The sequence below is a fragment of the Gopherus flavomarginatus genome, chromosome 4 (assembly GCF_025201925.1).
Source record: "Gopherus flavomarginatus isolate rGopFla2 chromosome 4, rGopFla2.mat.asm, whole genome shotgun sequence".
NCBI lineage: Eukaryota > Metazoa > Chordata > Testudines > Testudinidae > Gopherus > Gopherus flavomarginatus.
In genome coordinates this window covers 193,979,835-194,001,200 of record NC_066620.1, presented here as the reverse complement: position 1 = coordinate 194,001,200, position 21,366 = coordinate 193,979,835, and the positions used below count along the sequence as shown (strand labels likewise).

The 21,366-nt window shown below is 44.2% G+C and overlaps 1 protein-coding gene across 4 annotated transcripts in view; it reads left to right on the top strand.

Moving 5' to 3' along the window:
- Positions 1-21,366, top strand: part of SMC6 (structural maintenance of chromosomes 6) — a 103,748-nt gene that overhangs the window by 69,989 nt on the left and 12,393 nt on the right. For 3 of the 4 annotated variants that reach the window (XM_050950670.1, XM_050950669.1, XM_050950671.1), the window contains one exon: positions 10,184-10,329. The exons of the other annotated variant lie outside the window; for it this stretch is intronic. In XM_050950670.1, the coding sequence (XP_050806627.1) occupies positions 10,184-10,329 (146 nt within the window). The remainder of the gene's footprint in view (positions 1-10,183; positions 10,330-21,366) is intronic. 4 annotated transcript variants of the gene reach the window in all.

Here is a 21,366-nt window from a genome sequence, read left to right as displayed (position 1 = left end):
TGCCTCCATGAGCTGCAGAGAGAAGAGAGCAGTCCAGACATGCAGAATAGTGGGAGACATTGCTAGCAGAAAGGAAATTATTGATGAGAACTTTTCCATTAGATAACTCAGGCTTATAGATAACCAAGCCAAGAATGCTGCTTTTGTACCAGTGGGGAATATGTGATGAAAATGTCTTCACCCAGTGAAGTTTATACTTACTGTCTCAGATCTGAAAACAAATAGCAGTTTTTCTGAGCATTGCTTTTGTTCAGGGTGATAATACATCACAGGAAAAATCAGATAGTTTTTATACAATCATCAATATGGCATTTAAACACAAATGTAATCATCAAGAGAGCTCTATGAAAGGATTCAAGACTGAAGACAAAAGAGAGGCTATTAGGATTCTAAACTTCATAGGAAAGTATCTAGCAAATGGCCGGAGCCAGTGGGGACAGACACAAGCATTAGACTTTTGACCAGTGGCTGCAATTTTATTATAATTTAGAACAGCAAACAATTGCTAAAGCAGGGGTCGGCAACTTTTGGCATGTGGCTCACCAGGGTAAGGACCCTGGCGGGCTGGGCCAGTTTGTTTACCCGCTGCATCCGCAGGTTCAGCCAGTCGCGGCTCCCACTGGCCGCAGTTCGCTGTCCCAGGCCAAAGGGGGCTGTGGGAAGTGGTACAGGTTGAGGGGTGTGCTGGCCACTGCTTCCTGCTGTCCCATTGACCTGAAGTGGCGGACTGCGGCTAGTGGGAGCCGTGATCGGCTGAACCTGTGGACGTGGCAGGTAGACAAACCGGCCAGCCCGGCCGGGGTGCTTACCCTGGCGAGCCACGTGTCAAAGGTTGCTGATCACTGTGCTAAAGCGTCATGTCCCGGCAATGCAATATCTGCTCTAAGCTGTCAGTAGCCTGCAGGTTTGGCGCCTCCTTGTGCAGTAGCTTGCCAGGAGCTGTAGGCTTTGGAATTGAAGGCCTCATCGGGTCTGGTTAGTATTTGGGCAGTAAGTTTCCTCCAAAGTCAAGCATCAACAGGTTAGGGTGCATGCTGCATTACACGTTTCCCCTTTTCACTGCTTCCAGGTTCCCTTTAGAAGTTGATTTTAAGTTACACGCATCAAGGAAAAATGACTAAAAGAACACTAGATGACTAAAGGAGTGCAGCTTCATTGTTTTGTTAATAAATTAATAGAAGGTAGGATTTTAGCAACCTACTGATTTAGATCTAAAATATAGTTTATTACAAATATAGGTAAATTATGACACGAGAAGTCATTCTTCCGCTCTACTCTGCGCTGGTTAGGCCTCAACTGGAGTATTGTGTCCAGTTCTGAGCACCGCATTTCAAGAAAGATGTGGAGAAATTGGAGAGGGTCCAGAGAAGAGCAACAAGAATGATTAAAGGTCTTGAGAACATGACCTATGAAGGAAGGCTGAAAGAATTGGGTTTATTTAGTTTGGAAAAGAGAAGACTGAGAGGGGACATGATAGCAGTTTTCAGGTATCTAAAAGGGTGTCATGAGGAGGAGGGAGAACTTGTTCACCTTAGCCTCTAATGATAGAACAAGAAGCAATGGGCTTAAACTGCAGCAAGGGAGATTTAGGTTGGACATTAGGAAAAAAGTTTCTAACTGTCAGGGTAGTTAAACACTGGAATAAATTGCTTAGGGAGGTTGTGGAATCTCCATCTCTGGAGATATTTAAGAGTAGGTTAGATAAATGTCTATCAGGGATGGTCTAGACGGTATTTGGTCCTGCCATGAGGGCAGGGGACTGGACTCGATGACCGCTCGAGGTCCCTTCCAGTCCTAGAGTCTATGAATCACTATAAATATATAGTTTTCAGATAGATACTTCCTTTCTCCTTCGAGTGATTGTTCATGTCCATTACACATTAGTTGTGCGCTTGTCGTGTGCCTGGTCATGGGAAACTTTTTCCTTTAGCGGCTCCTGTCAGGCTGGCAGGGGAGCCCCCGCCAGAGTGGTGCCTCCATCCTGGTGCATATATACCCCTGCCAACCCGACTCCCCATCAGTTCCTTCTTACCATCGGTGGCGGTGTTGGAACAACTCCTTATCTTTTGCTTGCGAGTGATCCCTTAGCATAGTTATCTGTAGTTAGCAGTTAGCAGTTGTTAATAGTTCTCAGTAGGTAGCACTTCTAAATAGTAAATAGTTAAGCTTCCTTTGTTTTAGGTGTTTGAAAGTTGTTTCCAGCACCAGCCCTGGGCTGCGGGGCATGCTGCAGGCCCAAGGCTTTAAGGCTTCTGCCACGTGCCGCGCGCAAGCCTATGTCAAACAGTGATCCCCTCAACTTGTGTCTCCGTTGCTTGGGGGAATCACACCACACTGAGTGCTACAAGATCTGTAAGGCTTTCAAGCCAAGAACTAAGAAAGAAAGAGACTTTTGCCTCAAGCAGCTACTCATGGAGGCCACGCTGCAACCTTCAGCCTTAGACCATCCGGCTTTGGCGCCGGAGTCCTCAGTGCGGAGTGCCCCGGCGTCAGTTCGTGATCTGGCACCGCAAGCATACAACACCGAGGCAGCAGGACAGGCCCCAGCACTGTTTGATCTCGTTAGCATGGTTGAAGGGCCAACCTAGAGCAGAGGGTGCTCCCCGCATAAGGAGGAGGTGCCTCCAAAAAGACCAAGCACTCAAAAAAGTGGTGTGGCCCCAGGACACGCTTTTCACAGGTCGGTCCAAGGAAGAGGTCCGTTGCCATGTGACGGTGGCCCTGGATGTATTCCGCAGACTGGGTCTTCTAGTCAACGTGCCCAAGTCCTCCTTGATACCTATGCAAAGACTGGAATTCATCGGGGCAGGACTGGACTCAGTACAGGCACGAGCAAGCCTCTTGGAATCCAGATTTCTGGCCATCCAGCGAGTCATAGACTCGATGCTAAAGTTCCCCCTACCATGGCCAGATGCTGTCTGCAGCTCCTGGGGTACATGGCGGCGTGCACTCACGTAGTCAAGTACGCTCGGCTATGGCTCAGGACTTTACAGGCATGGCTAGCCAGATTGTATTGCCTGGGCAGAGATCCCCTAGATCTTGTCATGACAGTTCCTGCCCAAGTACTGGACTCCCTGCTATGGTGGCTCAGTCAGCTGGTAATATGCGAGGGTATCCCCTTCGCAGCACAGCCGACTCTGACTCTGGTGATAGACGCGTCAGACCTCAGCTGGGGAGCTCACTTAGGGGATCTAAGGACGCAAAGCTTGTGGTCCAGAGATGAGAGGTTGCTCCACATCAATGTGAAGGAGCTCAAGGCAGTTCGCCTAGCCTGCCAAATCTTTCACGCTGCTTTAGAAGGGCACAGTGTGACAGTTCTGACAGACAACACCATCATCATGTTTTATATAAACAAGCAGGGTGGAGCCCGCTCCTCTCCCCTCTGCCAAGAGGCTCTTCTCCTGTGGGATTTTTGTATAGCCCGCTCCATCCGTCTCGTAGCGTCATTCCTCCCAGGAGAGCAAAACAAACTGGTGGACTGCCTCAGCAGGTCGTACCGCATGCGTGAGTGGTCGATGAGATGGGATGTCTTGCAATCGATCTTCCGAAAGTGGGGATTTCCCCAAATGGACCTCTTTGCTACCAAGGACAACAGCCAATGTCCACAGTTTTGTTCCTTCCAGAACCACAGTCTGGGCTCAGTTGCAGATGCCTTCACGATCCCTTGGAGCAGGAGTCTGCATTATGTCTCTCCACTGCTCCCACTCATCTACATAGTCCTCATCAAAGTTTGCAGGGACAAAGCGGTAATAATTCTGATCGCCTCAGCTTGGCCCCGCCAGCATTGGTTTACAGCCCTGCTGGAGCTGTCAGTGGCCGTCCCAATTGCCCTGTCCCACCCCGCACCGAGATCTCATCACACAAGACTACGGGCATCTGCTCCACCCGGATCGACAGTCGCTGCATCTCATGGCATGGAAACTCTATGGTTGAACGCTGTGGAGAGCCAGTGCTCCCTTCTGGTACAGCAAATTCTCCTTGGCAGTAGGAAACCTTCCACTAAGGCCACCTACTTGGCTAAGTGGAAAAGATTCTCCTGCTGGTATGAACCAAAACAGATACAGCCACTTCAGACCACCATTTCAGTCGTCCTAGAATACCTCCTGTACTTCAAACATTAGGGTCTCGCTCCCTGCTCAATCAGAGTGCATCTAGCTGCCATTTCGGCGTTCCACCTGGGGGTATCAGGGCATTCTGTGTTTTCTAACCCCATGGTAGCCTGATTCCTTAAGGGACTGGAAAGGGTGTTTCCCTGCTCACGCCCACTGGTCCCTCCCTGGAACCTTAACCTATTCCTGGCCAAAGTTATGGGATCCCTTTCAAACCCCTGGCCACTTGCTCTCTCCTTCACCTCTCCTGGAATGTGGCATTCCTGGTGGCCATTACGTCTGCGAGGAGGGTGTCTGAGTTGAGGGCCCTCACCTCGGAGCCTGTGTATACAGTTTTTATAAGGAAAGAGTGCAGATCAGGCCACGCCCTAAATTCCTCCCTAAGGTAGTTTCACAGTTTCATATGGGGCAGGACATTTGTTTGCCGGTGTTATTTCCTAAACCACATATGGACTCCAGTCACCATAGCCTGCACACTCTAGATGACCGAACGGCCCTGGCATGCTATCTAGAGCGAACTAGACCTTTCCGCAAGTTGACACAGTTGTTTGTCGCTATCACCGAGAGAATGAAAGGGCTTCCAGTCTCATCATGGATTGCGGACTGCATCCGCGCGTGCTACAAGCTTGCCAAGGTGCCAGCCCCCCGATCGTGGCTCACTCGATTAGGGCCCAAGCGTCCTCAACAGCTTTTCTGGTGCAGGTCCCGATCCGGGAGATCTGTAAAGCAGTCACCCAGTCGTTGGTGCACATGTTCACAGCCCACTACGCAGTCAGTTAGCAGGCCAGAGATGATGCGCCGGTCAGCAGGAACAATCAATTGTTCCATGACTCCTACCTTCCTCCTGTGGTAATCTTGTGAGTCACCTAATGTGTAATGGACATGAACAATCACTCAAAGAAGAAAAAACGGTTACCTACCTCTCGTAACTATTGTTCTTCGGATGTGTTGTTCACATCCATTACACTTCCCACCCTTCTTCCCCTCTGCTGGAGTCACCGGCAAGAAGGAACTGAAGGGGGGGTTGGGTTGGCAGGGGTATATATGCACCAGCGTGGAGGCACCGCTCTGGCAGGGGCTCCCCTGCCAGTCCAACAGAAGCCGCTAAGGGGAAAAGTTTCCGATGTCCATGCATGCGATGCGCGCGCACCTAATGTGTAATGGACGTGAACAACACATCTCAAAGAACAACAGTTACAAGAGGTAGGTAACTGTTTTTTCGTATTGTAATAAATTACTGCTACAAGAGCCCCAATCAGGACATCCATTGTACTGAGTGCTATGTGCAGACGAGAGAGACACTTTCATTGGAGACTTCATTTCTTGTTGCACAGTTTCTCTCATAGTTTACTAATGAGCTATTGCTCCTGTGGAATTCGAAGGCCGCCTAATGTTGCTGGAGAATCCAGGACTGAGCTCTTCCCTTCAGCTCAGACCACCAGATTTTCTGTGTCTGATGTTAGAGCAAATTGGCAGTTCTGTTTTTCCTGACCATTTTGTATTAAAATATTTTATTTTTAATCATTTACATGCAGTTGCGACTTCCAATCTTCTCATCGTTCTCTTCCCTTGGATTGGGTAAATAACAGTATTTGGTTACAACTGCCTGGATCTGCCATTGCAGCACCTTCCTGCCAGATACCTGTGCCCCTGCTCAGTCATGGCAGAACTATCCTGTGAGCCCCTGACTTAAATCTAAGCAGTTTTCCTTGTGTGAGGCAGTGGATGCAGGTTCTGCAGAGTGTGAATTATGTGTTGCCTGTTTCTAGCCAGCCAACCTTGCACTGCCAGATTATGGGGTCAGTCAGACTAGCATGTCAGTTCCCCATCCTGCCTGAGGAGCCATGATCTCAACACAGAAAAGCCCAATTAAGTAATTCTGGTCTTTTGGTAGAGAGTCTAAAGATGAGGAGGAAGCTATTTGGTCAGCTCTTGGTAAATTTTTTCAACAGACCTGTGTTGGAGGGGGAAAAAGCCTGAAAGGATCCAGATTCCCCATCTTCTCTCTCCCCTTCCCAAAGATACTAAAGTGAGTCCTCAGTTCCCTGGAGAAAGAACCAGGGCACCTACACAGCTCCCTTTCCTCCCTCTATGAATTGTGTGGTACCCATGACAGGATGAACAATGTATTACCTCCCTGCTGTAAACAGACAGGGGAAGAGGTACCGTAAATACATCTCTCACAAAAAAACCAAAAACAAACCCAACCAACAAGACATTTCCAAGAGAGGATTCCAACCAGTGGCTTGCAAGGAAGTCATTAATGTTCATACAGTATCTGCCCTTTCAAATATCATTAGATACATGTCTTCCCGTTGATGAGAGCATCATAAAATTCAAATGAGGATATTTGATTAAAAAAATTAATCATGATTAATTGCATTGTTAAACATTAGAATACCAGTTTGAATTTATTTAAATATTTTTGGATGTTTTCTACATTTTCAAATACAGTGATTTCAGGTACAACACAGAATACAAAGTGTACAGTGCTCACTTTATATTTATTTTTGATGACAAATACTTGCACTGCAAAAAACAAAAGAAATAGTATTTTTCAATTCACGTAATACAATTATTGTAGTGCAATTTCTTTTTCATGAATGTTGAACTTACAAATGTAGAGTTATGTACAAAAAAACCCTGCATTCAAAAATAAAACAATGTAAAATTTTAGAGCCTACAAGTCCACTCAATCCTACTTTAGCCAGTTGCTCAGACAAACAAGTTTGGGTAAAATTTGCAGGCGATAACGCTGCCTGCTTCTCATTTACAATGTCAACTGAAAGTGAGAACAGGCGTTCACATGGCACTTTTGTAGCCAGCGTTGCAAGGAATTTACGTGTCAGATATGCTAAACATTTGTATGCCCCTTCATTCTTCGGCCACCATTCCAGAGGACATGCTTCCCTGATGATGTGTTGTTTACATTTGTGACTGAGCTCCTAGGAGGAGAATTATGTGTCTCTGACATGCCATATATTTCATGTCTGAGCAGTCTCGGATGATGACCCAGCACATGTTCATTCTAAGAACACTTTCACAGCAGATTTGACAAAACACAGAGAGAGTTCCAATGTGAGATTTCTAAAAATAGCTACAGCACTCGACCCAAAGTTTAAGAATCTGAAGTGCCATCCAAAATCTGAGAGGGATGAGGTGTGGACCATGCTTTCAGAAGACTTAAAAGAGCAACACTCAGATACGGAAACTACAGAACCCGAACCACCAAAAAAGGAAAATCAGCCTTCTGCTAGTAGCATCTGACTCATGATGATGAAAATGAACATGCGTTTGTCCACTCTGCTTTAGATTGTTATTGAGCAGAACCCATCGTCAGCATGGATATATGTCCTCTGGAATGGTGGTTGAAGCATGAAGAGACATATGAATTGCTAGCGCATCTGGCACTTAAATCTCTTGTGGCACTGGCTACAACATTGTTTTATTTTTGATTGAAGTTTTTTTGGTACATAATTCTACATTTGTAAGTTCAACTTTCATGGTAAAAAGATTGCATTATAGTACTTGTATTAGGTGAATTGAAAAATACTATTTATTTTGTTTTTTTTCAGTGCTTGTAATCAAAAATATATATGAAGTGAGCACTGTGCACTTTGTATTCTGTATAATTGAAATCAGTATATTTGAAAATGTAAAAAGAAGCCAAAATATTTAAATAAACAATAGACTATTATTGTTTTGCAGTTCGTTTAATCTCACGATTAATTTTTTTAATCGCTTGACAGCCTTATTTGGGAGCCTGAGGTAGATGCAGTAGTTGATCCACCAGTGAAAGACATTGTCAAGCCTTCATAATGGGACTTGCTTCCAAAAGACCGCATATACCATAAGAGTTATGACGTATTGCACAGCAGATTCAAAACCTCTCCTATAGCTATTCAGACCAAAGATTTTTTATGTTTAGTAAGGAAAGCTGACTTCATGCTCCCCGCCCCCCCACCCTCCCACACAAGAAGTGGCTTATTCTCTAGAGGTGTGACCCTTGCCCGGAGTGAGATGTCTCGGGTTCTGTACTCATCGAAGCCTTTATGTGATCTGTGATGAGCAATGGATTCCAACTAGGTGGCTACAAGGAAGCAATATAATACCTATGAATAGGCATTGCTTATCCTAAACTGGTATCTTGTGCATCCAGACTTACAGGTGAGGAGCTATTGGGGAAAATATTGAGATTGCAAAGAGGCCTCAGCCCTCGCTGTTGAAACCAGCATAGCAATCCATTGGTTGCTGCCAACACCAAAAGTATCCAAGAAGGGACTATGACTCTGGCAGATGGAAAAATCTGGAGCAGAAGCTTCCAAAGAAGCCTAGATAAAATGCTCTTCAAACTGCATCCTTTCAGCTCATTTCAGAAGCTCTATCCAGGTGGTGGGTTTTTTTGTTTTCTTTTTAAAGAAAAAGCAAGGTGCAAGAAACCACATAGGTTATGATACTTGCAGGGGAAGTCTTCTCCAACTTCCCATTGGAGGTTTGCCTTATGATTGAGACTTGGGGGTCTTATAGCCTTTCCCAAATCAGGAAATAATTAGAGGTCAAAAGCTTCTCTGTGATAATGGAAATAATGTCCTGGGTAGAGAAGAATTTGCTGCTTTTCAAGACAGTTTACATAAAGGGTACAGAAAAGAGAAAGAAAGAGTGAGTTGTAGTGGTCCTCCTACAGAAGGCACTTTGGGCTTGCTAGATACCCAAAGACCCCATGTTATATCTACAAAGAGCACTGGACCTCTTGAAGCAGGGACTCTTTCAGTCAGATTGGAAACATCTGCAGTTAACAACCTGGGCATCAGAAGAGAAGTGTAGTTTAGAATTAACCTCCGATACAGTTGACATCCCAACAAAACTTAGGATGTATCGTCACTGGTTTAGTCAAATTTACTTTCTTGGTGTAAGGGGAAACGAAAAGCTCTTTTGGGGCAGAGATTGCCTCTTTGTGCAGTCCCTAGCACACTGGGTCCATGACCCCTACATGATGATGTCATAGAAATGCAATAATAATTCCAAGTTTCTGATGTGATTTCACATACACTAGAGTTTCTTCAGGAGGCTTGGTTGGAGTCCTACAACCAAGCAGGGTAAAAATGTGGGTAACAGCCATAACTACATTTTGTCATCAGGTATTTGGAGTATTGAGTGCTACGTTTAATCATAATGACAAATTAAAGAAGCTTGCAGTTGGCCTTGCTAATCATATCACATGTGAAAGGCAAGTTTTGGAATTAGTTCCCATGTCCATACAAGAACCACACTCCCTTTGTCATGAGGGAAGGATTATGCTTATAGCTCCAGAAAACTCAGTTCAAGATATGTTCCCTTTTCCACAATTTCTGGGAAGTTCTCCCACCATTTTGTTCTAACCTGTGGAAGGTGTGTTATAAATGGTTATTCCTTGAGTGCTAAAGATCTATCTCAAGCATCTGAAGTACATATGTACCTTTTCATCTCATTCTGTCCAAAGTGCTTAGGCCTCACAGTTTCAAGTTTTTTGCAAGCAGGAGGTAAAAATGCAGGGATCTTCCATCTAAATTACTCTGTTATAATAATTAATCTTTGCTTATTCTTTCCCTCCTTACCTCTGGGATACACTGCTTATTACTTCCCATGAATAATTAAAGAGCAGAGAAGCTCTGCAACAGAATGGTCAATTTCTTACCTGATAATTTTCTTTCTTTTAGCAGCTTCTCTCTGTATTCCATCCACCCTGGTACTCTGGTAAATGATCAGAATATACATTGAAATTTTTCTCTGAAGGGAGACTTAGACATAGACAATTTGCATCAGGTTGTCTGAATACTAATAATTGGTTGCTGAAGTGTTTCTACAGCTGTTGGAATTTTTTTTTGGGTGGCCTGGGATGAAAGACAGAGCTTAGTCCTGGAGCCTCCAGCTACAACACCGGACCATCTCTGATTTCCATATGTGGAGAGCCCATTAGTAATGAACTCAGAATTTCTCTTTTACTGCTTTTCACCATACAAAATGTTATAGCTGAGAAGAAGATACAAATAAACCAAAATGTACAGCATTTTTTAGCATTTCAAACTTCTCTTTAGGAAAAGATTGCACAGGCCACACAAATCTGCCCGCAGCGGATAGAAGTCAACAGAACTGTCAAGAGTCTTGACACAGAAATGAATCGTTTAAGAGACCAGATAAATTCAAAAAGAGATCATCATGGAAACAGAGAAGAAATAATCAAGTAAACAATGGCTACATATTTTGGGGTGGGAGGCAGAATGGTTGCTTCATTGGGATAGCAGATTAATTTTATTTTAATTATCAACTTTTAAACAAGTCTGATTAATGGTGGCGGGTGCTTTTCTTGAAATGAGTAGTCACAGGTTTAAATATATTTGTCTGCTCATTGCATTACTTCTATTGCACCCAAATGCGATGCTGTATGCTTCAGAGAAACTGAATAAGACATGGTCCCTACCATAAACAGGTCACAATTTTTATTTTTATATACAATATGACAAAAATAGGAAGAATGGAGTGAGGAACCTCTTTCCAGCTACACCTCTACTCCAATAAAACGTGACCCGATATAACACGGGTTCGCATATAGCACGGTAACCCCGGGTCTCTGGCAGTGCTTTAAAGGGCCCAGAACTACAGCTGCTGCAGGGAGCCCTGGGCCCTTTAAATCACCACTGGAGCCCTGATGCTGCTATCCCCGGGGCTGCTGCAGCGGCGCTCGCCTGGCAATTTAAAGGGCCCGGGCTCCCTGCAGCGGCCGGAGCCCACAGCTTTTTAAATCACCGCTGGAGCACTGCCGCCGCTACCCCGGGGCTCTGGCAGCAGGGCTCTGATGGCGCTTTAAAGGGCTTGGCGCTCTGGCCGCTATGGGGAACTTCTAGACCCTTTAAATCAATGTCGGAGCCCTGCCATCGCTACCCCAGGGCTCCGGCAGTGGGGCTCGAGTGGCGATTTAAAGGCCCCAGGGCTCCCTGCGGCCGGAGCCCTGGGCTCTTTAAATCACCACTGGAGCCCTGCCGCTGCTACCCCGATATAACAGTGTTTCACCTATAATGTGGTAGGGATTTTTGGCTCTCGAGGACAGCGTTCTGTTGGGGTAAAGGTGCATGTCTGTTGCTCTGGCATTAGGATGCTGGCCACTTCACTTTGCATGGCATTTTTTCTAAGGCAGGATCCGTCATAGTCATCAAAATAAGTGGTGCCAGATGTTGTGGGTATTTGCATTTTTGGAGTTAGGAAATTCACAGTTTTAAAGCCAAAAGGACCAGGATGATTATCTAGTCCAATGGTTCTCAAACTTATTTGATTTCCACCCCCCTCACCTTTATGTCTATAGTTGTTCGCGCACCCCCCACTCCCCCCGTACATATATTACCACCCAGCTCTGAAGGCAGCGCCGTGCCAGCAGGAGCACAGAAGTAAAGACGGCAATATGAGAAGGGATATTTGACAATATTACTTGTCCCAGCAGTCTTAGCACTCCGTTGCTACCCTTACTTCTACACTTCTGCTGCTACACCAGGGCTGATAGCTGGACCCCTGCTGCCTCCTGGTGAGCAGTTTGGGAGGCCTCCCTCTGTTCCCTGTATCCCTGTCTCCTGGGTGTGCATGGCCCTTTTGCACATGCCCCAGCCACTTGGGGCTGACAGCCAGAGTTCTTAAATAAATAAAGGCACATAGCTCGCACTTCCCTTGATGCATTCCCATGCCTCCCTTGTGAGGTCCACCCCATAGTTAGAGAAACGTTGATTTAGTCTGACCTCTTGCATGACTCTGAACTTCGCTCTGTAATTCTTAAACCAAGTCCAAAAATTTGTGTTGAACTAGAGTTGCCTTTTAGAAAAAGAAATCTAGTCTTGATTAAATAGATTCTAAGGCTAGAAGTTACCATTGTGATCATCTAGTCTGACTGCCTGTATAACACAGGCCATAGGACTTTCCAAAAATAATTCCTAGAGCATATTTTTTAGAAAAACATCCAGATTTGATTTAAAAATGGTCAGTGATGGAGAATCAACCTTGGCCATTGATAAATTGTTTGAATTTTAATTGCTCTCACAGATAAAAATTTGTCTTATTTCCAGCCTACATTTATCTAGCTTCAGCTTGCAGATATTGGAGCATGTTATACCTTTCTCTCCTAGACTGAAGAGCCAGTTATTAAATATTTATAGTCTAAAAGTACCTACATGGGGGGAACAATCAAGTCATCTGTTAATCTTCTCTTTGTTAAGCTAAATAGATTGAACTTGAGTCTTTAATCATTCTCATTCTTTAAATCTTCTCCAATTTGTTAATATCCTTCATGACTTGTGGGCACCAAAACTGCACACAGTATTCCAGCAATGGTCACAGAAATGCCAAATACAGAGGTAAAATAACCTCTCTACTCCTACTCAAGATTCTGCTGTTCATGCATCCTAGGATTGCATTAGTTCTTTTTGCCAAAGCATTACATCTGGAGCTCATCTTCAACCAATTATCCACCATGACCCCCAAATCTTTTTGTCACTGCTTCCCAGGATCGAGTCCCCCATCCTGTAAGTATGGTCTACATTTTTTTGTTCCCAGATGTATACATTTAATCATATGAAAACTCGTATTGTTTGCTTGTGCCCAGTTTAACAATCAATCCACCTTGATCTGAATCAGTGCCTTGTCTCCTCCATTTTGTGTCAGCTGCAAATGATGAGTTGTGATTTTTTTTTTCAGGTCATTGATAAAGATGTTAAATAGCATAGGTCCAAGAATTGAGCCCTGCGGGGCCCCACTGGAAATACACCTACTTGATGACAATTCCCCATTTACAGTTACATTTTGAGACCAGTTAGCCAGTCTTTAATCCATCTTTGTGTGCCATGTTATTTTTATATCGTTGTATTTATTTAATCAAAATATTGTCACACCAAGTCAAATGACTTACAGAAGTCTAAGTATATTACATTAACACTATTACCTTTATCAACAAAACTTGTAATCATATTTTTAAAAAAAAAGATATCAGGTTAGTCTGACAGAATCTGTTTTCTATAAACCCTTATTTGTTTTCATTTATTTACATTACCCTCCTTTAGTTCATTATCATGTACCATATCCACTGGTTTCATTATCTTGCCTGGGATTGATGTCAGGCTGACAGACCTATAATTACCTGGGCCTTCCAGTTTATACTTTTTAAAAATCAGCACATTCACTTCCTTCCAGTCTTCTGGAACTTCGTTCGTGCTCCAAGACTTATTTGAAATCAACACTGATGGTCCAGTGAGCTGCTCAGTCAGCTTTTTAAAAAATTATTGGATGCAGTTTATCTTGATCTGCCAATTAAAAATGTCTGAGTTTGGTAGCTTATATTTAACACTCTCCAGAGATATTAGTGGAATTTAGTATCATCACCATGTGGTGAGTCTTCATTATGTGTTTTTGTTTTTACTCAAATACAAATATATTTTTTGAACAACTTTTGCCTTTTGTGCATTATTATTGATAATTCTACCATTTCCATCTAGCAGTGGACCAGTACCATTTTCAGGATTGTTTTTGTTCATAGTATAGTTAGGAAAAAAACAACTCTTTATTGTCCTTAACTTCATTGGCCCTAGATTTCTCCTTGTATCCCTTGGCTTCCTTTATCAACTATGCACAGTTCCTAATTTCATTTATAATCACTATTATTAATATCTCTTTCTTCCATTTGTTGTTTGCTATTTTTTACAGCTGCCTTCACTTACCCTTTAAACAGTGTGTTTTTGTTTTTGTTTTTGTTTATGTTTTTTTAACTAGCACAACCTTCTTCCTCAATGGTGAGATTGTGGCTTTGGGGGCATTTAGGACGGTGCTCTTAAATGATTTTCAATTATCATTCACACTCTTCTGCTTAAATTCTTCCTCTCAGCTAGTTTGGTTCTCAATTGTTTTCATCTTTCTGAAATTGGCCCTACTAAAACTCTGTCTGTCTCCATCTATCTATAACTTATTTTACTGGTCTAGACTTTTTTCTGCTTGCACATTATAAATGTCATCAAGCCATGATTAATTGTAACTAATTTACCATTGACTTTTAGTTCTGTCATCAGTTCCACTTTATCTGTAGAACAAGGTCTAATATAGAATTCCACTGTGTTGGCTACAACACTTTTTGAGTTAGGAAATTGTCATCAATATGTTTAGAAATTCCAAGTATATTTTTAGTATGGGTAGCATGAGACCTCCAGCGTATATCATTCATATTGAAGATACTCATGATCACAGAGTTTTTATCCTGCACATTGTAGAGAGGCACATAAGGAAGCAGTCATCCTGTTCTGTGTCATGATTTGATAGTCTGTAGCACACAACAGCTACTACCCCATTTTGTGCTTTATCTGTTAAGACATTGATCTGTAAGTATTCAAGACCATTTTCTTCTGAGTTGTCCATGACTTGGAAACAGGTAATGCCATTTTTGCTGTAGAGTACTACTCACTCTCCCCATTTGCTCCTTCCTAAATAGGTTATGACCATTGATTTTAACATTCCAATTGTACAAATAAACCCCCCAGGTTTCATTAATACCAACTAGATTGAATTTATGCTTCTAAATAAGCAATTCCAATTCCTCTTTTTTTGTTACCATGGCATTAGTGTGTAGGCAATTCAGTAATTTCTTCTCTTCATTTCCTTTGGTTCCTTGATTAATCAACATCCTCATTTTTGTGCTAGCTGATGGCTTATTTCTTCCCTCTTTGTATCCTCCCCTTTTGCTACTAGTTTAACCCCCTCTTGACTACTCTAGCCATCCTAGTGTAGTCAGAGATTGGTTTACCCTTTACTGAGGTGAAGACCATGTAAACTATATAGTTTAGAAGGTGGACAAATCTTCCACAAAATTAAAGCCCAACACCACTTACCTAGCCAGCGATTCACTTCCAGAATCTTCTGCCTCCTGTCTTCCTTTCCTCATAGAACAGGAAGGATTTCAGAAAAGATTGCTTGGATATTTTTGTTCTTCATCACACTTCCGAGTTTCCTGAAGTCATCTGCTGTCTGCGAGAGATCTCACAACACAGTGTCAGTAGTGCCATTATGACCCATTACCAGTGGATCCTTGCCCATAGATTTCAGAAGCCTATCCAGTCTTAGGGTGACATCTTGTGTTCTGACTCTGGGAAGGCAGCTCAGTGTCCTTTTGTCTGCCTGTCCCTTGCCAAATGTTCTTTTGAATCGTGTGAGTATTGACTCTGAAGACTCAGAGCAATGGAGAATCTGGGTTTGGACTGCTTGCTAATTCTAAACAATCTGTTCCAGACTGACGGATTGTGAGACTTTTTCTGTAATTTATCTGCTCATAACAGAAAATCTGTTGGTCTGGATTATTTCCCTTCCCTGTAAATGTGAGTTTTATAGAGTTAGAAGCTTTTGAAATTTTACCTAATGGAGCTTGTAATACAGTTATTGGGGGAGCTGTTGGATAGCAGATCTCAACCAGTGAGGTACCTCTGTGTATTGTTGGACACAGTCAGTCCAATAGTCAATTCTAGACTAAATAACTTCTTGTTATGAGAACACAAATGTAGAGGTGAAATTGAAATTGTTATTCAACAGTCAAGCATCTCCCGCAATACTGATATGTATGGGCTATTTCTCTCCTGTCTGCAGTTTCTGGAGGCAGTTCAAAGTGGTAGCACAGCCGATTCTAGCATGCTCCCTTCGCTGGCTAGCCGTCAGATCTTTTGCTTTCATTGCAGTAGTCACGTGACTAATCGCTTTGCTTCTGACTCTTCTTTGACAGGCTTTATTGTTTTTAGGTGGGGGAGAGGAGCAGTAGTAAGCAGCTGTCCTTTGTTGTCATTCTCTCTCTCCCCTGGATTGGATCTTGAGCAGTGTGTTGGTCTCAGCCACACTGAGCCAGTGCTGCAGCACTCACTACAAGACTCCTGTCTCCCCCAACCCCAAGGTACGGCAGAGCAGTTGCATCATCACTAAGCTAAATTCAAGCAGTATTCTATCTGAGACAGCTTTTGCAGGCTCTTTGGAGGGCAAACTGTGCCTTGCCTATTCTCAGCTAGCCTACTCTTGTACTGATAGAGCACAGGGCTGTTAATCAGAAAGGCATGTTGGGTCTCTTACTGTCCCCAAAAGCTGCAACTCCAACACAGAAAAGCCCAATCAGGAGACTCAGACAGAGTGGAGAAAGAGATTCCAAGAATGAGGACTTCAGCAAGCCCATGGTGTAAATCCCAGGGCAGCACAGGACTGTAAAGAAGGGGGGAGGGGACTTTTAGGGGCCTCGTGGTCCCCCTGCCCAAGTCCTAAAATGAGTTGTCTGTTCCCTGGGGAGAGAAGCGGGTCTTTTATCTAGTTCCCCTCTTCCTGGTTCCACCAGGGAACTTGGGAATGAGACCCCATCTCCTAGGCAGAGGCATTGGGACCTTAAAGTGGGAGGACAATGAGGGAGACATGTCCAGAGGGCACAAGGCTCTGCATTCAGCAAACTGCAAGAGACCATGCTCTGGCCACCGTTGGGCAACAGCATCCACAAAGCAGAACAAAAAAAAATCCCCAGAACACTAAAGAGGGCAAGGTAAGGTGCAAAGTCCTCTGACTCAGGCAGCTCCTCCTCTGCAGAGGTTGTATTTCTGAGAAGGACATGGGAAAAATAAAGCCAAGAACTTCATCCCAAGACGTGCAGAACCATGTGCAGAAAGTTTGTATCCACAATCCAGATCCAACCTGAATAGGAAAACTAGGACATACCTAAAAACAAATCTTTGCCTTCCAAATCCTCACTGGAGGAAGCAGCTCCCCTGTACCCATCCTTTGAGGATGTGATTCGAGAAGGATGGGAAACCTCAGGCAAAGGGGAACATACGAACAAGCATGCACCTAAAATACTATAAATGTCAAGGGCCCCAAAAGTGTGATTCTGATATTCCAAAGGTCTGTGCTGCAGTGACGTTACTAGCAAAAGATATGGTGATACCATCAGAAGGGGATTTCTTTCCCAAAGATCCAGACAACAGAAAGGTGGAAGCTAGCCTTAGAAGGGACTTTAAAGCTTCCTTGTCCTCCCTTAGAGCATCCTTGGCAGCTACAAGAGTTACAGTATCCTGCCTGAAGAACGGAGACCACTCATACTTCTGGCCTGCTATTAAGAAAATTTTCCTAGAAACAGCCTTTATGGAAGGTGCGTCAATGGAGGTAATGAGATTTTCAGCAAGGGCCATGGAATCCAGGTCAGTAGCCAGATACAGTGTATGGCTTCTTCTCTGGAATGAAACAAATCCCATGTTCATCTAAATTAAAAGTCTCTCTCTCCTATTTGGGGAAAAATTGGATAATATAGTGGCAGAAAGCACTGCCAAACTGAAACAGTCCCTCCCCATGCAATCCTGTGAACAGTGATTATAAACCCAGCAAGAGACAGAAATGCTCCTTTCATCCATCCTCACAAAAGTACCAGAGGAAAGACAACAGGCATATCGGGAAAACCCTGGAACCAGGGCTTGCGTGGAAAATCCAAAGGAAGTCCCACTGCCTGTAAGACCCCACTATGACAAGGAACAAACGTGTGTCTGCCTAGATCCTATTTCTCAGAAGAAGAACATATCAACCACAGGCAAGTGGGTGAAGAGGGTAATGAGTTACAGACAAGTCCCTTGTACTAAAAGCCTCACCCCATCCCTTCACCCAATCCCCAGCAGCCTCATCTAATAAAAACTGGTGTTGAATGAAATTTTGCATCCCCTGAATGTAGGCGTAATAGGAGTTCCTTCAGGAAAAAGGTTCTCAGGTTTCTATTCTATTTTCTTCATTGTCCAAAATGCACTGGGGTAGGACGAGTCAGAGCCATGTTGGACCTCAGTGGCTCAACAAATAGATGAAGAAAATGAGTTTCCAGATGGAGACCCTAGATTCAACAGTGGCATCCCTGTCCCAGTGGGACTTTCTCACTTCTATGGGCCTAGAAGATGGAGATCTCCACATTCTCATATGGTCATGCTACCGCAGACTGTAGAAAGTTGCATATGGTATGGCTTACTACGAGTACCAAACTCTCTTCTAGTTGGTCTCTCATCAGCCCTCACAGTATTTACCAAGATGCTTGCGGTTGTAACAGCCAGACTCAGGTTTCAGAGCACTCATCTGTATCCTTCTTGGATAACATTTTTGATCAGAGCTCCGACCCAAGCTGCAGAACATAGTGCCACAGTTTGGACTCTGGATCTTCTCCAAGTGCATGGCTTTGTTATAAACACCAGTAAAAATGTTGATTCCCCCCCCCCCACAAAGATAATTTATCTAGAAGTGGAAATGGACACTTCTGCAGCAAAGGTCTACCCATCACTGGATGTATTCCAGGAGATCCAGTATGTGGTATCTATACTGGTCAAGTATATAAGGCCAACCATAACACATCGTCTCCAAATATTGGGTCTCCTGATATCATGTATAGAGATCACCCTATGGACAGGGTCTCTTTATCGGGGTTTCCAGGCCTTTGTACTGAAAGTATGGAACCATTGTCTGGAACACATGGAGGATCAGGTCCTAAACTAGGTACTGGATTTTGTAAGATGATGGGCAGTCCCAGACAGTTTCCACAGGGGTCTTCTCATATGTCTTCTAGACCCACAGGAACTCTCAACCAATGCCAGCCTGTTAGGGTGGGGCGCACACATCTGAGCCACAGAAAAGCACAAGATGCCTCAGACTCTTGAGTAAAGAGCCTGAGAGTCAATCTAGCTCTGCTAATGTTCCAGAGCTATCTAGAAGGCGACCATATTCTGATCCAATTGGACAGTACAAACTTCTATGGCCTATCTCAACAACCAGGGAGAGAGAGGAGTTCAACTTTACAAAAAATATCAGTATTGGAATGGGCATATAGGACCCTTCCTGCTGTAAGAACGATACACGTAAAAGGAGAACTGAACCAAAAGATGGACTGGCTCAGCAGACAGTCATTAACTTAGAATGGTGCCTAAATCAGAAAGTCTTCACTTTGATCTTGCAGACGTTTGGCCTCGCTTCAGTCAACCTGTTTACCAATCACAAGAACCCAAAGCAGGGTTCTTCACCAGAAGAATACTTCACCAGGGAAACAGATCCAGTGTCCATGGGGACAGATGCTCTTTCACATAGATGTGGCCACAAGGCCTGCTATATTCATTCATGCCCTTTCCACATCTAGGAAAGGTGATCCAGGAGATAAAGTAAGAAGGCACAAAGGTGACAATGCCAACTTCGCAACAGCAAAGGAGACCATGTTTCTCTAGTCTGATAGATTGAAATTGGGACCACCATTGCAGCTATTAGTGAGAACACAGACATCCTTCGCCAAAGCCCATTCTTCCAACCATACCCAGACCATCTATAAAACTGATAGTCTGGCTATTAAAGGGAAGTGTTGGTCTATCATTCAAAGTGATCAGAACTCTCCTCCAGAAGAGCTTCCACATTAAAGGCTTACTCCTCCATCTGGAGTAGGTTGCATGGTATCAAGAATGCCAAGGATCTTAATACTCCTGTTGTTCAGGACGTTCTTGAAGAGAAGGGACCTCAGCCCAGCACCGGAGTACTTCAGGTGTCAGCCATAAGTAGCATACTATTTCACCCTTTTGAACCACTGACATAAATATCTTCCTTCTGTCTGTCCCTCAGAACCTGTTTTGTGGTGGCCATGATGTCTGCTAGACAAGTTTCTGAACAGGTAGCTTATCCATGCAGGAGCCCCACTGTGGGTTCCACAATGACCAAGTGGTGGTAAGAATTCCAGAATTGTTCTTGCCTAAGATGAATTCATCTTTCCATGCCTCAGAAGAGATCATCCTTACTTCATTCGGTCCAAAGCCACAGTACCAGGGTATAAAGCTGTGGCGTGCAATAGATGTTCGAAGAGCACTGAAGATCTATGTCAAGGGCACAGAATGAACAAGAAGGTTGAGCTCCTTGTTTGTCTTTCATCTGAAGTGCCAAGGGCTCGGAGTTTCCAAACTATCCTTGGTTAGATGGATCAAGCTCTGTATTTTAGAGGCATATATAGCATGAGAGGGGCTCCTATTCCAGATGGAATCAAGGCCCATTCCACAAGATCTGTGGCAACCTCATGGGCCAAAGAGTTGTGCTTCCACCACAGAGATCTGCAGGACAGCAACATAGTCTCAGGCTAATACCTTTTAGGTACTATAAAGTGGACTTTCTGTCCTCAGCAGAGGCCTCCTATGGTGAGAAGGTGCTGCAGGTGGTGGTCCACTAATAGTATTGCCGTTTAAGCAATCAACAATGCTGTTCCCTGTCTCATTTTTTTTTCTCCATCCATCCCTACTTCTGTTCACTGCTGGCTACTTCCTCTATATATCAGAATTGTGGGAGACACGGAGCTGCAGAATGATAAATTTTTACCTGATAATTCCTTTCTGCTGGCAATATTTCCCACATTTCTACCCTCCTTGGATGTCTTAATAGCCAAGGGACAACATTTTATTTTGATAGTTACCTTTGTAGACTGTAGCCTGCCATACACAATTAACTGGCTGACACCTGAAGTTATTGTTACTAATCACATTCTGAGTTTTTGCTTTGAAACGACTCATCTGGTGGCAAACCAGAGAAGGGGGCCTGTCTAGCATAAGATATGCTACAGCTTTGTACTGGAAACTGAAGACAGGAGGGGAATAGACCATATATATCAGAAGGGAAGTAGAAGAGAGGGAAATAGCCCATACATATCAGAATTGTGTGAGACACTGCTAGCAGAAAAGAGAGTACAGTAAAAGCTCTTTTATCTGGCACTTTACCAACCGGCAAGCTCTATAAACCAACATTTCTGATCTGCACTGAAAGTCTGGTTTATAGTGCGGTTGGTGCAGGGCAGGCAGGGGGCGGGGGCTTGGGAGGGGTTTGGGGTGCCGGATGGCGGGAGGGTGCTCACCTCAGGTGGCTCCTCATCCCTGCTGTTACTGAAGAGGCACAACCAGGTGGCTCTGCAAGCACGCTGCCTCTGTTCCCCGTCCCCAAGCGCTGACTCCATGGCTCCTTTTGGTTGGGAACCGTGCCAGTGGGAGCTGTGGAGGGCAGTGCCTGCAGATGGAGGCAGCGTGCCTGCTTGCAGAGATGCTTGGCCACACCTCCCCCAGGAGCAGCAGGGACGAAGAGCTGCTGGAGATGAGCGCCACTCTTCCCCCCCCACCCCGACCAAAATTTCCTCCCAGAGCATACCCCTCAGTCCCTCCCATCCCCCCCACCCCTCCCTCTGAGTTAACTGGCATTTTTAATTTAC